Below are 17,942 nucleotides of genomic sequence, written 5' to 3'. Positions count from 1 at the left end.
ATGCCTATTCAGTCAAAGAAATCCCCTTCTGAGATTTCTTTTTCTTTCTTAAATTGAGGCACCTCCTCCCTTACTCTCACAAACGTAAAAATGAATTTAATCAAGCTCTTGTAGAACATTCAGATGCTAACAAATAGCTCAGAAAATTCTTTGAGGCATTTCATAAGGACATCAATGCATAATGCATTCGTAATGCTTGTTTAAAAAAAAAAAAGCCCCCTAGTTGTTTTTTACAGTTTTGGTTTGTTTCACTTTGGATTTTTTTTGTGCTTTCTGCCATCCTCAGGTATTGCTCCAATCACTGTCAACATCTGTGGCAGAATTCTGATTAAAAAAAACTTAGTCTGCAGATAACCCAGCGTTATGAGAATGTCACAAGACTACAATCTAAAAAAATGAAAATAACACAAACACACATTATTTGGAAGAAAGAGCCAATAGTATGTCCTTCAGTACTTCACTTTGTGCTAAATCAAATAATAGCATCATTTTAGAATATCTTTGTACTTTCTTCAAGCTAATACTTCATAGTATTCTTCAAGTTAATACTCTATAGGCCCTGGAACATGCCCAGAGAAGGGCAACGAAACTGGTGAGGGGCCTGGAGCACAAATCTTATGAGGAGCAGTTGAGGGAGCTGGGATTTTTCAGTCTGGAAAAAAGAAGGCTCAGAGGAGACCTCACTGCACTCTACAACTTCCTGAAGGGAGGTTGTAGTGAGGAGGGATTTGGCCTCTTCTCCCAGGAAACAAACAGGTCCTGAAGAAATGGCCACAAGTTGTACCAGAAGAGGTTTAGATCAGACATAAGGAGAAACTTTTTTTCTCAGAGGGTGGTCATGAATTGGAATTGCCTGCCCAGGGAGGTGGTGGAGTCACCATCCCTGGCAGTGTTCAAGAGATGTCTGGATGTGGTGCTGTGAGATCTGGTTTAGTAGCTTAGTGAGTAGTAATGGTGATAGGAGGATCGTTGGACTAGATGATTTTGTAGATTCTTTTCAACCCTGTGATTCAATGATAGTCAAGTGAAGTATGTCTGCTGGAAGAATTCTAGATACATTCTTGTTAAAGCATATTTCAAAGCAGCTAGTGAATAAATTAATTTTTAAAAGCCTCTGTAAAAATTAAGATTTAATACAATCTTTCATAAACCTACTGGACTTTATTTAGAAAAGAGCCCCCAACTACACTGTTCTTCAGATTAACCCCCCAAGTTGAATCTCAGGCTTCCAGCCAATTTCTGGAAAATTTATACCCATGAGCAAATTCCCTGAAGTCAACCAGACTTGCACAAGAACACCTAAAGGTCAGCACCCTTAGAAATAAGCTTTGAAAGAATCATCACTTCTAAGTATTTAAGTGTATAAAACATTGCCAAAATAGGAGAGCTCTGCACAATAGCTGTATCTGTAGAGTCAGCTCAGCTGTAACACAGGGTAACTACATGTCACGTCAAAACAGGAACTGCAGCTCTGAACAAGGCAGCACGACTGCAAGGTCACAGAGAAGGTTGTTTCTAAACTGGGAAATAACCTGAAGTAAAATACTTTATTAGAAACCACAGATACGATTCCTGCCACATATTCTAGACTTCTAGCTTACAGAAAAGGAATTATTTACATGACATACAGGGAGCTGAACATTTTAAGATCTGTTCTACAAGCAGGAACTCTACATTCATTCAAAGCAGGCATAAGCACTGCATTTTGTAGATTCCTTTATGTTAAACTACAGAAACAGCTAGAACAATCCTGTGCACCAAGTTATGCTTGACAGCATTCAAATTACTTTACAAGTTCTAAATGTTCCCATGTATTTGTTTTTGCAAGGCGTGGACATTTCTGTTCTACGCTGTTCTGTCAGAGAATGCATGGAAGGGTGCGATTCAAAGTTATATGTTCAGAATCAGAAAGAAGAAAGTTAAAATCATTTAAGAAAATATAGTAACGGCAGAAGCTGCAGAGAAATTTAACAGAGACAAAATCTTCTTTCACAGAAAAGCTAGAGAAATGCTGGGGCATGAGATTACCCTAAAGGCTCTAAAGAGCCATTTTTGCTACATTGGAACATTAACTACTACTGGTGACTGTCTATTGGTACTATCATTTCTGCAAATACCTGATTTTTTTTTTTTTTTTTTTTTAAGTCCTAATAAGCATTTGCACATGTAGGCAAAAAAAAAAAAAAAGAGTACACACATAAAATCATTACTTTCTTCTAAATGTAGTCAGCTCTAAGAGACTGTATCTACTGTAATTAAATTTATTTCCAACTTCAAAAAAAAAAAAACAAACAAAACTGCAATGTCATGGAAAAATAATACCTTCATGAATCTAATTCCATATGTGACTCATTCAAGTATGTTTTCATGCAATAGCATCCTTAGTAGCTGCAGCCATAAAGCGCATATTTTCTATCTTCTCTTTCCTCAGCTCATGCCACTTCTTAATTCATACTAGCTGGGCTGGAGTAAGAGGTATGCACTGATGTATACTGTCACATACTCTACTACAGGCTGAGAATGTCCAAGTCAGCAGAAGGAAGTGACTAAGTGAAATGTGTGATGAAGATTTAATGTAGTACTCTGAGCTTACTGGACATAAGCATAGATTTGACTCTCTACAGTACTTCAATCTGTGAAGGTCCAGATGTAATTCATGTGAATAAACTACTGAAGTTAACGGGAGGCATGACTCACAAGAAATCACAGGCAGTTTTTATTTAGTCTGCAAATTTGCAACGCTACCTATGTGAGCAAACAAGCAACTAACCATGCCTGGTTTTAGAAATAACATGATTTAAAAATGGAAGAAATGTACTTGTCAGAGACAATTAATCAAGAGTCTGACTGTCAAACAGAACACTACAAGCTTGCCCTTCCTCCATGCTGACACTAAAGGTTCATCCAGCACAAACACAACCACAGAAACATCACAGATCCCTAATTGTTCCCTCTACCCCCAGGATTTTAACCTACTCTGCCACAGAGTCTCTGAAATGGAACAGAAATGTTACTCTGAAATTCTGTGATATGCTGTTTCAGCTCTTTGTGAACTTGGACATTTCTTGAAAAGCAGTGAAAGAACAGAGGGCTCATGAAAACCTCTACTGCTCTCCTGCTGCCACAGTGCACTGGGGCAGAGGGTTATGATATTCTTTGCATTCAGTTTTAAGCCCATCTGCCTGGAAAAATAAATAAATAAATAAATAAACATTTGAGAGCTACAGGCTCAGGCACTGTTAAACAAAGTATAAGCACACTTCATCATCAAGTCAACTTTCGAACAGTGTCTTATATAGGGAAACATTTGATTGATGGTTAGAACTATAGTTATTAGGAGTTAGACACGCTTTAAAGAAAACAGTTGTCAGCAACTGATCTGTCAGAACAATCTTCCAATAGACATGATGTTCAAAGACCATGAATTGAGTATAAATTTTCAAAAGGATTAATTTTAACTCAGTTGCAAGGAAAGCATCCTACTAGGTTTATATTACAAACACTCAAACCTCGTTAGCTATACAAAACATCAGAACAGTGATCTACAGTAGCAGTCATGTACGACATTAAGATGCACAGAAGTAATTGTTAAGATACTTCCAACAACTATACAAGTTAATGTATCAACTGTAACTGCGTTAACAGCAAAGAAAAAAAGAGTACTCTTTAACTACTGTTTGCAAGTTGATACTGAAAAATAAATGAGAAATCCATGATTATCTCAACGTCATGAATATTTGCACATTTTAAAAGCTCAGTCATTAGAGAATGTTGCTGAACAAATTAAATGTTCCAGAGATTAGACTACACTTATCTGGAGTTTACTTTTTCCACAGCTCAAGTTTACTTTACTCTCAGCCAGGCCATCTACCAGCTGCAGGGGCAGCTGAGCAGTAACAAGCCATCCTTCAGCAGCAATTTGTCTCAGTACCAGCAGTAAATGACTCAGCTGTTCATGCCATGCTCCAGGAGTTACTCTGCTAACACAACAGCTTTTCACCACACAGCACAGCATCCCCTTCCTCCAAAGCTGGCTGTTGTGTTTGTTTTCTATTTTTTTTTTTTTTATTAACCATACCTTCTTTCTGAAACACGATATGACTGATGTGGTCATAAAAGAAGCAAGCTTTCGCTTCTTATCAGCCACGTGGTGTTGATTTAAAAATAACCATATGCCAAGTAGTGGGGCTTTTTGTTTTTTTTTGTTTGTTGTGTTTTTTTTTTTTTAAATGGGCATGAAGGTGAAAATATAAACTTCAAACAAAGTAGACTTAATGTGGTAAAACATTAGAACACCGCTATTCCAACAGAAATGACCCTCATGAATGCAATATGAAATAACTCAAAATCATCATCCTGATAACTGTAACTATAAAGCTCGACTACCAGCAATATGCAAAAGAATGTTTTTTTTCTCCTTTTAAGTTTTAATTTGAATCCTGGAGGGTTGTGGGAAAAAGCAAGTTTCCTTCCCTTTTTGCTCCTGGATCAGAATCATACCATAGAACCATAGAACGGCCTGGGTTGAAAAGGACCACAATGATCATGTAGTTTCAACTCCCCTGCTATGTGCAGGGTCACCAACCACCAGACCACGCTTCCCAGAGCCACATCCAGCCTGGCCTTGAATGCCTCCAGGGATGGAGCATCCACAACCTCCTTGGGCAACTGTTCCAGTGCATCACCACTCTCTGAGTGAAAAACTTCCTCCAAATATCTAACCTAAACCTCCCCTGTCTCCGTTTAAAACCATTTTCTCTTATTCTATCACTATCCAGCCTCGTAAACAGCCACTCCCCCTCCTGCCTATATGCGCCCTTCAAGTACTGGAAGGCCACAATTAGGTTTCTCCGGAGCCTTCTCTTCTCCAGTCTAAACAAGCTCAACCTTTCCTCATAGAAGAGGTTCTCCAGCCTTCTGATCATCTTAGTGGCCCTCCTCTGGACTCTTTCCAAGAGATTCACATTCTTCCCTCAGTAGGGCCCCAGGCTTGGACTTCAGTACTTCAGATGGGGTCTCACAAGAGCTGAGTAGAGGAGGACAATCACCTCCCTCTCCCTGCTGGCCACCCCTTTTTTAATGCAGCCCAGAACACAGCTGGCCTTCCAGGCTACAGCACACACTGCTGGCTCATGTCCAGCTTCTCATCCACCAGGTCCCCCACGTCCTTCTCCACAGGGCTGCTCTCAAGTAGATCTTCCCCCAGCCTGTATAAATATCTGGGATTGCTCCAAACCAGGTGCAGCACCCTGCACTCGGCCTTGTTGAACCTCATTAGGTTTTCATGGGCCCACTTCTCCAGCCTGTCCAGGTCCTGCTGGATGGCTTCCCTTCCCTCCAATGTATTGACTGCACCACTCAGCTTGCTGTCATCCACAAACTTGCTGAGGGTGCACTCCATGCCATCATCTGTGCCACTGCTGAAGATGTTGAAGAGCACCGACCCCCAAGGGACACCGCTTGTGACTGGCCTCCACCTTGACACAGAACCACTGATCACAACCCTTTGGCTGCATCCAGCCAGCCAATTTCTCATCCATCAAACAGTCCATCCTTCAAATCCGCACCTTTCCAATTTAGAGAGAAGGATGTGGTGAGGGACCATGTCAAAGGCTTTGCAGAAGTCCAGGTAGATGGCATCCACTGCCCTTCCCCCGTCCACAGAAGTTGTCACTCCAGAAGGCCAGACTGGTCAGGCAAGATCTGCCCTTGGTGAAGCCATGCTGGGTGTCTCGAATCACCTCTTTGTCTCGTATGTGCCTTAGCACAGCTTCTAGGAGGATCTGTTCCATGATCTCCCCAAGCACAGAGGTGAGTATTTGTAGCTAACAGTACTACGTGGAGTACTGAAAACTCTTGCATCAAATAGATTAGTCCTTAGATTGGGACAATTTCAAGGATTTGAGAAAACAGAAGAGCAAGAGTCATTACACAAGAAAATAACAAACAGTAGCCTTGTATGCCCACATAGTAGCAAGACTGAAGACAACTGCAAATTTGAAAACTAATGCACCTGTTGGTAACAAGTATGCAGCCAATCTGCATTCCCTGCTTTTCTGTATGCAGCTCTGATTTCTACAGCAGATTCCCCTATCTTTATGCCGAAGTTCCTACCCCTGACTTCACTGTGGCCATTCATGTGTATCAGCTAGAGAAAACAACCCTTCAGCAAGCACGTTCCTGTTAAGGAATGCTCCTAGTGCCTGCAAACAAGGCCAGCTAATCCATGTGCCAGATGAAATTGCCATGTTCCCCCAGGTCTCCCCTGAGCTCCAAATGACAGTACCACCACCCACTGAATCTGAATTAGAAACATGTCACATCCTTATTCACCTGATTATCAAATAGAACTGAAAAGTATTTTGACATTTTAATAGCAGTAGCACCAGAAGGAACAAGAAACTTCAAGACTAATTTTTATGACAGAGTAGCAGCAAGAGACTGCCGTATTTGACTGCGGGGTAATATTTAAAGCAGTACAAAAACCTGAGACGTGCTACAGACCAGTAAAACAGTATCACCTTCCAACAGCTGGTGACCTTACTGGGAAACACTGCACAATTCTGGCAGAATGACTACTGGAAATGACTCCTGATTTAAGAGCATGGTCCTCAAGATACAGACTCAAGCCGCTGTCTGAGTAGTGTTCTGAAACCAAAAGGTATTGAAAGCACGAAGCAGATTCTGCACAGCTTAGTGCAGATTCTCAATGCCACATAACAGCAGCCCTTGAGAAACAAGGATGCACTGAATTTACACAAGCTGCTCTCTGTAACACAGCTGGAGGGCCCACAAGGCAACAGGATGCTCAAGTGAATTATGACACTTCAGTAGCAGGACACCATGGAACTTGCCCTTTATTCCCACAGAACTGGCCAGAAGAGGGTTAAAATGAAGCCTTTTCTGTATCTTGTAAATAATAGCAGACTTGAGTACCTTAAAAATGATGGAAAGAAGAATATCATATGTAATACTTGAATGTTCGGTCAAGAAAGTCAGGTGATCCCAAGTTCAAACCTTACACTTGACATAGTATTGCTTGCAGCCAATAATCTAATCCAAATAAAAGTCAATATATAGACGTGAGCACGCTTCAAAACATTACCTAAAAAGACTGAAATATGTAGCATAGCAATAAGCAATTTACCAGTGCATTTTTACCTTATTAGGTGTATGAGGCTGTGTAGGCACACACAAGCTGTCTATAATTTTCACTTTCAAATTCCCACACAGCAACAACAAAAATTTGCAAGGATATGACATAAAACTACTGAAATGCAGAATAGTGGATGAATACATAGGAACAAAATACTCACACAGAGTATTACACAGAGAAACACCAAGCCCACTAATTCAGCACCTTGGGTTGGTCTCCACAGTTCTCATACCCCAACTGTGTTACTGTGTATTTTAAGGACAACTGCAGATTGAGCAAAAGAGAAGAAATACAAGAAACAAAACTCATATGGACGGAGCAATATGCTCTTCGTAATTTTTTTTTTCCATCTCCTTCTTCTTTGGAGATTTTGAAGAGGGAAGGTCACTGTGGGGGAAATGCATTCATTTTGCAAACTTCATGCCACCACACTGAACTGGAGGTATTATTTTTAGTTCTTCCTTGTACTAAACAGAGATGGAATCCGAGGCCTGAAAAGGCATCATGCCAGGATGTAAACCCTCTCCTTCTGAGCTGGCTTTAGTCATGTTGCCTTGCACCTAAATTGCTCTCATCTCCAGGTCAGCAAATTTCCCCAGTGCTAACTCTCCTCAGCGCTAAATCTGAGCACATGCACACATATGCCACGCACCAGCCGCGTGTGCTTCACAGAATGATGATATGGCTTAGGTTGGAAGGGATATCAAAGATCACCAAGCTCCAAACCCCTGCCGCGGGCAGGGCTGCCAACCACTAAATCAGGCTGCTCAGAGCCCCATCCAACCTGCAGATGGTTTACAAAAAAAGATGATCCTATTTACAAACTGCTCTGCAGTGCTCAAGCTGGCAGTCCTGCAGCACAGAAAATTAAGTGACTCCCATTGAGTATGAGCACAATGTCATACCAGAAGTTTGTTCTACAGAAGGCACATTCTTTAGAAATTTTCTCTACAAAAAACGAAGTCCTGTATGTGAGCCTAAACCAAATGCTACAGGAAGAGTAGCATGTCTCCTGAAATCTTACCTAAAGATCCTAAAGAATTTGCAAGCTAAAGACATCAACATCTGAAATTACCTTTTTCTGCTTATTCCAGTTTTTTTTTTCTTGTTTATTTTCCCTGTTGCAACGCTAAAGGCTTGCAAGGGAATCTATGTTCCAAACTGCCTAAATTGCCACAGAAGTACCATAATATTGACTATTTATTTCCACTGCCAAGCACAGAAGCACTCTGTACACACAGTACTGTTTCTTTCAGATCTGTGTGCTAGGAAAAATTAATTTCTATATCATACACTACCAAGCTATAATTTTTCATGCTATGACAGAGTAGGGCAGGCAGGAATCACTGAGTTTTTAGGGCACTGCAGTCCACCCAATACACATCAACTTCATACACCAAACTTCAGCACAGCGCACAACCAGATTTCTTTGTTTCCACACTTCCAGAAGAGTGGTCCTAAAGAAAGCAACTTGTTTCTCTCTGGCAAACACAGCCCTATTAGTATGTGCTACCCTAGTTCTATTATTCTCTGGAAGTTCCAGCATAATTTGATTTCCAGTTTTAAGAATAATTAAGGCAAAGCAAGAAACAAGCCATGAGAAGGCATATATAAATGTTTCAGTGAGTTACAATATCACATCCTAGTCTTTTACAGCTCTGTGTCTGAATGTTTACTCTGGTTTAGGAATACTCAAGAACCCACAGACCACTGGCTGCTCACAGCATTCATGGGACACCGCTTTTTCCTGTTTAAAATGAACACAACAGGAAACCCATATCGAAGTCACAGAGTACACAAAGTATATTTAACATCAGCATCCTAAAAAATTAAATATTAGTCTCGCTAGGAAAAGCAAAACTGTGAACAGTCTGGAAGCTAGTCATTGCTATGCCCCAGAGGATAATATTCTTACTTACCACAACATGTTTTTAGATAGATCACAGATCTCTAAACAGCTCTGTGCAGATCTACATGTTCTTGTCAAGAAGATTAATGAATTAAAACATAACCCTGGTCATTTTAACTGAGCAGACTGGTTGTTACGGTTTATCAGTGAGCAAAAATGAACTATGTGACTGAAATTCACAGTAAATAAAAGTGGCAATAGCAGGAGGAAAACCACAGTGACAAGAATGGGAGTTGGAAAAAATACAAGCTTGTGTGGGATTGGTTTTATCTCACCATCTAGGAGCTTTTACAAGCCTTTTCATATAGCCTTTGAACTCTGAACAAGGATCCTCTGTCATGTTTGCATTTTAAATTAATGTAATCCCTCAGTAAAGTGCAATACTCAATAAAGCCCAATACTGTACAATCAGTGATTCCAGAGATGCAGAGCAAGGAAAACTTTACCATATCACCCTTCCACATTTTCAGAAGAAATCTGACATTCTTTAAGTGCAAAGAAATAGAATGATAGAAAACCAAACTAAAAATTCTGTGAGAAAACAATCCACTTGAACAGAAATGAAGATAACTCACTGTTACAAGTAATTAACAAAGCCACAAAATGTGATTTAGATTCCTTGGAAGCAATAAGTAGAATTTCTAAATGCAACTGAGAATCCATTGAAGCAAAACATCACTTTTTTTTTTTTTTTTTTTGCAGTTAATCAGCTGAAATATTTTGCCTGTCTTATTCAAGCTGAAGAGAATTGCAATGCATGCAGGTAATTGCTTATTAATGTGACACCTTTCAGAGGCTCCGAACAGAAAAACACAATTTAAGACATGTTTTACATGTACTTACTATACATAATCTGCACTGTCTAAACAGTGTTCATGGTATGACAGCTTTTGAAGTACACCTCAGGTTTTTGTTCAGTTGACTTAAGGAACTGAAGACATGTATAAGAACAGAAAAGATATGTTAAGTACTGCAGCTGAAGTCAGCATACAACACTGCACTACAGGAGGAACAGATGACCCCGGGGCACTGCTCTGCTGCATGGTTCTTCTCCGCCCAGAGAGAACACTAAGAGGAACAGAGGAATCCCACCAGCACGACCACTCCAGAAAACAGCAATTAACTTAACAGAAGCCCTAATTCCTTGCGGCAGGGAGGGCAGGACCAAGTAGTGGTCTCACTCCTAAGAGAGATGGCTTTAAGTAGATGTCACAGCAGGACATCACACTTCACCCCAGGCAGAGCAGTTGAGAGAAGGGAGCACGGCTTCAGATGCCAGTAGATGTTGTGCTGGTAAAGCACAACTGTGCTCAAAATAAAGACTGACTGGGTTTTTCAAGCCCTGAAAGCATGCAAAGACTAAAAAGCTTAGACTGTGATTGTTTTTGTTTGTTTGGTGGCTTGTCTGTTTGTTTAACATTGTTTTCCCTGTAGCCCTAAATATACTACTAGAACTAATCCCTGATGGTACAAACAGGCTTACCTCTGACAAATGCTGAGAGGAAGATTGAATTACCAGACTACTCTCAGACCAACAGGACAACCGTGTCTGTTTGCCCGCCTCACTGATCTACCAGTTGTCACCTAATTAAAACATCTGGAAAGGGGAAACATGCTCACCAATGAACACATTCATACACAAAAGCAACGTGCATTCTCTGGTAACCACAAGAAGTCACATCCTTTGTGCAGCCTTGATGCAACCACCTCTGCATTTCAAGCTTTCGGTTCCTTTCTAACGCTCCTTACTGTCTTCCTACAATTTGAAGGCTTCCTCAGAGCAGATACACTGTTTATGACATGACCATACAGTTTCTTGCATTACTGACTCTCTGATTTATTTGGAAGGCATCTTATTATATATGGTCTGGACGCACCTATTTATGCCCAAAAGAATACAGTGGTAGGCATGGTATTACAGTCTACAGAACAGAACATCACAGATCCTGTTTAAGAATCACTTCACTGCCTTCATTTTGTTGTCCGGCTGCCCACGGTTTATGACTTCTACAAGAGAACCAGCAGGTCTAGCCTTTGTACCCCATGATCTCCTTGTGGTCTCTAAAGATGCCCCAGAACACTGCAGCCAGTGGAGGCATACAGTGCCATAATTCACTGATGAGACAAACAATACAAGTTATTACACAGAAAAACTTTCCTTTCCCCCCCCTCTCTGAACTCAAGAGAGTAAGCGAAACCACAAAACCAGAACCAGGTGGCAAAGGACAGACAGCTGGTGCCACAAGGGGACCAAACCAGCACTGCTAAAAGTTCCATGACCCACAGCCTAGACAGCAGCCTTCATGCCTGGCCTCTGCAATTCATCTGAGTTCACCTCACTGCCTCAGAGAAACTCAAGATACTCAGAGAGATCCAAGTTAATTGGAAAAACGAGTGGAAGAGATGCAAAGAAGGATGGACCGTACACATTAAAAGCAATACCAACCTCTAAGAAAAAGCAGAGATGGGAAGCAGTCAGTCGTGTTACCATTCTACAATGGCTGACAGAAATCAAAACTTTTTTTTTTTTTTTTTAACATTCACTTTCCTAAACACCAACTTTGGTCTGAGAAATCAGCCTAGAAGTCAGGTTCTCCCTATTGTCATCATATACATAATCTAGCCAAACTTTCTGGCAGCTATTTTTCTATTTATTTTTGAAATTTGAGAAACAGAATAGAAAAACATAGAAATAACATGAGAAAAGAAAGTTTGATTTGGTGTGCACAAAATTTGCTTTCTTTAAAACAGCCTTCTTTTCTGATCAGTATGTTGCCTGCGGCCACTCTCAGTGAGCTTATATTATTTCATATACTTATCATGCTATTATATTTTATTTTATCCTTCTGAAAATGCAGTCCCCAGTAACAGTCCTTCTGTACCCAAATAATTGGGTGGTTCTCAGGAACTGCAAAAAGAAAAATATATGAAATAAACGTATGAATTCAGCAGGTTAGAGAGCACTCAAAATCATTCCTTTTTGCTAAACATTAATCAGAAATAAAAGGCTACATAGCAGCACAAAAGAACAGTTAACAAATCTGGTTTTATTATTCCCTCAATTTAAGACTTGGCAGAAAATTATCACGGACAATTTTTTTTTTCAGAACTGGAAATTAAAGATAGCTATACAAGCCTAAAGTGAAATATACTCATCAAGAAAAAAAGTGCTGACTGACGTTAAGGAAAACAAAAATGAAACCTTAAGCTCTCAACTTTCAGTTCCATTTCTAAACTTTGTCAGACGTTTTTAAACCAAAGCAATGACAGCAAGACTTTGCATCTGAGCCTTTGTAGCCCATGTAGGCTGGAGATAATGAGGCTGCTTGCAGAACAATTCTTCATTCACTGCAAGTCTTCAGCATCCATTTTGTTTTGAGCCACAGCTTGTCAGTTTCTCAACTGATTAATTAAATTCTAACCCACATAATCTTAGAAAATATTTTGTTTTGATCTTTCCAAATCTTGTTTTTATGATAAGACTGGGAAAGCAAGGCTCATCTCTTTCTTCTGCAATCCAAATATGCTCAAGTCTACCTAACCAAGCCATGCATCTCTCTCATTACCCTCAAAGCCCATGTTTTTTTTTTTCATCATATTTGTTATTCCTATTAAAAACAACTTATCTGATGACTTAACCTGTGCAACATTCATTAATATTAATAGAAACAGTGCTATACGTATGTAATTGAATATTCCAAGAATTTGCATGGATTCAGCCCATGCTCCTAAGTCACGTGAAAATTAAAGCACAAAATAAATCTGAATAGGAAGTTCACTAACCTTCTTCAAATGTTTCTAACTTATATTTTCTAATCATAAACCTTACAGGGTCATTTTATTATAGTATAGAAACCTCCTTCAGACAATGAAAACTAAAGATTTTGTACTACTGTCTTGTTTTTCACAACAAGCTGTCCTATGGCCTTGCTTTGCTGAAATGTATCTCACAATTAATGCTCACTTGTGATAGACAAACCAATCTGACTGACCTCGTGCAGTGACTACTGAGCATGGATCCAGGCTACAGGCAGGCTGCATTCTGCTCTTATCTCTAGCCCTCTGCCTCTCCAGCTCCTACCACAATTTTACTTGGTCAGCAAAATGCTCCACCACTTCCACTTCAGCTTGAGACAGCCTCGTCCCACAAACTCATGGCTACAGCAGAGCACCACAGCTACATTCGAGACATGCAAAAACTCAACCATACTGAGGTCCATGCAGTAGCGAAGTTTTCTTTCAAGGCCAGTTCAGACTGGTTCTGAAACCCCACGGCAGTGTACACAGATCACTGTTTATAAAGTTTCTACAAGAAATACAAAATGCACTAAGTACGTTTTTGCTTTACTGGAGGAAGCACAATTATGCATCTTCACTGATAACAATCATTTACAGTATGATTAGATATAAGATGCAAGTTGAAGTTAAAAAAAAAATAACAGCTCATTTGAAGGGCTCTTGTATTAAGAAGAAAGCGTAACAACTAGAAAAGTGTAAGGAAAAAAAAGCATGAAAGTACATCAGTCCTTTGCCTCCTCCCAGAGATCAGGGAACTCAAGGCAGCTGTCAAACAATATCGATCTGCTTCAATCAAAATCTGTTTTATGCAAGAAGTTTGGTGTTCCACGGTTGAAAAAAAATAAGAAAATAAAAAAATTTAAAAAAAAATCATTGTTTGATTGGTTGAAAACACTACTCAAAAGGGCTTTTCTTGGTGGCTGACAGCAAGGTATGCCTGCTCTACTTAGAAACTAACTTGCTTTACAACAACAACCAAAAAAACCCGATCTGTTCCTGTGGTTGTGAAAAAAATCTGCCAGATTTAAAAAGAGACAATGCTGTCATCTAAGTCTACAGACAGACTCTGTACATCCTACATAATTCTCAAATGACAGCAGCACAGAACAAACATCTCTGGCTGCTGCTAAAGAAGCTGCTTGCCAGCACTAAGCCAGACAACTACCCTTACCTACTTCAGCTGGCTGCTGCTTTCAAAAGTTATCAGGAGCAGCAAACACTGCAGTAATTGCAGAGGAAAAGAATAAAAAACTTTTGTTCCCACTCCAGCCAGCCAGAGAGCTACAGGAGCTTTCCCTCCCCTTGGAGTCAAAGAGTAAAAGAAAGGGACCCCCTATTAAAAGTATCTTAGCATTCACCCCCATACAGACTACTGAGCTCTGGTCTGAGGCCAAGGTACTGCTCCAAAACAGGAATCCATCCAATGACTCCTGCTTTTCTGCTCTACCCACAAGTTGCAGGTTTTCAAATAGAACATAAGGATGTACCACCTCACACCAGTATGTTCTTCAGTAGAGACAAATAACATTAAAAGATGCTGTCTTCCTACCTGATGTTATCAGAACATATGCTGCATTGGCTTTTGATTGATCATCTACTTTAAAAATGTGCAGGAATTGGAATGACATATTGGTTTCCTTCATGAGTAACAGCTCATTTCATGGTAACGGAGAATGCACTTGCACCTTAGACATGGTGGAACATACCTGGTGGGCAAAGCAATGGGCTCAAAGCCAAAATTTCCACCATGCTGCATCTTGAATTACTTCACCAGCACTATTATCTTGAAAGCCAGTTGCTGCCATCTTACTCTGATGGCTTCATTCACCAGTGAAAATGATGGACAGTTGTCTTCTAATCCACAGACCACAAAACAGCTCCTGAATCCTTCCTTCATCCACAGTGACTACAGTGTGCTTCTGAACCACCACACCAATAATACCATGGTTCAAGAAAAGTGTTCAGAAGCCAACCTGGCAAATCCCCTGTTCACTGTGCATACTGTGCTGGCACAAGGACAAGGCCAGAAGGAAGGGGTGAGCAGCTGAGGGGAGGAGAGCAGGACCCCTTCTCTCAGCAGCAGTGCCAGCTTGTGCTGACTGGAAGGAATCACAGCCCAAGATTGAAAACAAAGTCACCTTAAAATAACAGATTAATTTCTAAACTAATATGCACCATGAAGCTCATAGCCACAATGAATCAGAAGCATGCACTTCTGATGAAGTGTGTACACATGTAAAGATCTTGAAAATGTGCAAGAACACCACCTGTTTTATAATAAATGAGCTCCAAAAGAAGACCTTAGGAGCTAGCAACTTGCAGCCTGGCTGCATCCACTCAGAACTGAGAATAAGCAGAGACCCGGGACAGAGAGCTGCACAGACTGAGCCAACCAAGCCCCTCCAGTTGGTAACATAACTTAGGAAGGAAATAAGTTTCTGCATTATTTCCTTTTTGGTACCTGAAAAAATGTCTGTTAGAAACCCATGAATTGAAACACTGGCTGTGCATTTACTATCCCCGTTAGGGCTCATCTGCCTAGGAGCCTGAGCCAAGCAATCCTTGTCTGAGGACCTCCTATTCTTTATTAATGGTTAAAAGGTTAAAAAAAAATATATCGCAGATAAAACTTAGACTATGTTGTCAGAACAAGATAGGAACTTACAAAGGGAATGGATTCAGAATAATACCTTCCTTCAATATTAAGTCTTTATCTGTAGTATCAGTTTGCACTATTGCTATACACATAAAGACGTGCTCTTCAAGGAACAAAGACATAAAGATAAATGGTTTAATCAAAAAGAGCATCTTCAGTGTAAATGCAACCATGAGAAATACTACATGCAAGACTAATTTATAGCCAGTACTTCACAGCACAAGGTCCCACATCACGGCACCAGACCAGAGCTATTCCAATAAATAATGCTCAATCCAAGGCATCCTGCCAGCAGTCTCGGTTCCTTCAGCCCATATGGTGACACTCATAAAAGGACATCTTGGCTGCACACTCACCAGCCATCATGCCTCCTTTCCACGCTCCTTACGCGTGCTTCCTCCTGACCCCCTCTCCTGGCAGAGCTCAGCAGGGCTGCAGCTGCCAACAAGCTAAACAGTCACCTCTGCTTGGGATGCCTCCTGTCCTGTCCCAGAAGGCAGAACAACCTACAGCTACATACACAATCTAAATCTCACCAACATAACAAGGTCTGGCAGCGTCTTTGCTCAAATCAAAATAAATACACTAAAAACTTTTGGTACGCTCTCTGGTTTTGGTAAATTGTAGTATTTCTACTTGCATGTGTTTTTCATAGAATGGTTTGGATTGGAGGGACCTTCAACTAGTTCCAACCCCTTGCCATGGACAGGGCTGCCACTCAGCAGGTGAGGCTGCAGGGCCCCATCCGACCTGGCACAGAGCACCTTCAACATGCAGCACCCACAGCTTTTCTGGGCAGCCTCTGCCAGTGCCTCACCGCCTTCACAATGAAGGATTTCTTCCTTACGCCTAATCTAAATCTCCTCCCTGCTAGCTTAAGGTCATTACACCTTGTCCTATCACTATACTCCTTCCACATCCTTCTTGTTTTCCTCCACTTTTTAAAGTGCTTTTTTTTTTTTTTTTTGGTCACAGACTTTCTTTGCCTCTGAAAAAACAGGGAAAGGTGTCTCGCCTTACTCAGAGCAAGTACTCTTGTCTAAAGGCCTTTGCTGTCGCTATGCTAAACCAATGGCTGAACCTGCCTGTCACACCTCTAGGAGCTGCTCCTGCACATGTGATGCGTGAGCCAAAGCCCTTTCAAGAGGCAGAAAAAGAGCCCTACTGTTCGTTTTTTTTTTTTTTTTCCCAGCTGGCGTTTTCCCAGCACTGCCTCCACCCAGACCCAGGGCTGCCGGAGTGTGCCTGAGCACGGCCAGGTGTCCTTAGCATGACCCGCCGGGCCCCAAAAAAACAGTTTCCACCACCGGTGCTCAGCACCGCCCGACTGCCCAGCTCCCACGCCACACTGCGGTCGGGGCAACGCGACCTGCCCACCAAGGGTCCGACTGAACGCCCTGCACGGGGCGGGGGTCGCTCGGCACCTCGCAGTCCCAGGCACCGCTCCCGCCCCGTAGCCCCACTCGCCTGGTTGGGGTCGGTGGCCCGGAAGACGTGGCAGGCCATGGGGGAGTCGGGGTTGTCGGGCTGCGCCTTGATCAGGTAGGCGAAGTAGGTGAGGTCGTGGCTGTTGTGGATGAAGCGGGCAATGTGCTGCGCCTTGTGCTCGAAGATGAAGACGGCGGGCGCGGGGCTGGCGGGCCGCCCGGGGCCGGGGCTGGCGGGGCCGGCGGGCACGCAGCGCAGCGTGGGCGATCCGAGCAGCAGCAGCACCTCGCGGGCCGGCACGCCGCCGCCCAGCGCGCCGCCGGGCTCCTGCCGCTGTCCGCGCCGCCGGATCTCGGCCATCAGCCAAGGCAGCATGGGCAGCGTGGTGCGCCGGTCCAGGCACGCCGAGCCCACGTACCACAGCCTGAAGCGCTTCTCCCCAGGCGGCTGCGGCGGCGGCTCGGGCTGCTGCTCCAGCGGGTGGGAGAGCGGCTCTCCCTCCCCCGGCTTCTCCATGGCGGACACCGCGGCGGAGGCGCGGCCGCGGGGCCTGCACTCAACCGGGTGGCGGAGCCGGGGCTGCCGCTACGGGCGCATTCTACCGCGCTCCGCTCCGCTTCGGCCCCGCTGCAGCTCTGCACCGCACCGCCTTCCCGAGCGGGGTCAGCCCGCGGGGCGGGGAAGGACGGTGGAGTCGCCCGCCTACTCCGAGCCACCCCGGGGCGGAGCGCCGAAGCTACGCCCCGAGCGGGCTGTGGGGCGGGGCAGGGGGCGAAGCGGCGGAGCGCGCCTGGCCCAGCCCGGCCGTGCCCGAATAGTCGCCTCGTCCGCAGCGCTGCAGGGGGAGGAGGAGCGCCTCGGAAGGGACGGCACGAGGAGGGGGAAGGAGGTGGGAAGGCTGCGGGGCCTGTTCCCCCATGCTGCTTGCAGAAGCTCTGCACTTCTGTATAATTTTATTTTATTTTATATTTATATTAGATTACATTCTCAAGGCC

General features: G+C 42.8%; 1 protein-coding gene across 1 annotated transcript in view; it reads right to left on the bottom strand.

The window, feature by feature from the left end:
- Positions 1 to 17,610, bottom strand: part of TBC1D4 (TBC1 domain family member 4) — a 103,354-nt gene extending 85,744 nt beyond the window's left edge. The window contains exon 1 of the mRNA XM_031607519.2: positions 16,987 to 17,610. Within this exon, the coding sequence (XP_031463379.2) occupies positions 16,987 to 17,463 (477 nt within the window). The 5' untranslated portion in view covers positions 17,464 to 17,610. The remainder of the gene's footprint in view (positions 1 to 16,986) is intronic.
- Positions 17,611 to 17,942: the final 332 nt, after the last annotated feature.

This window comes from Phasianus colchicus, chromosome 1, assembly GCF_987193195.1.
Source record: "Phasianus colchicus chromosome 1, bPhaCol1.hap1.1, whole genome shotgun sequence".
NCBI classification, from domain to species: Eukaryota; Metazoa; Chordata; class Aves; order Galliformes; family Phasianidae; genus Phasianus; species Phasianus colchicus.
The sequence above is the reverse complement of the archived record's forward strand: the minus strand, read 5'-3'. Positions and strand labels throughout refer to the sequence as shown.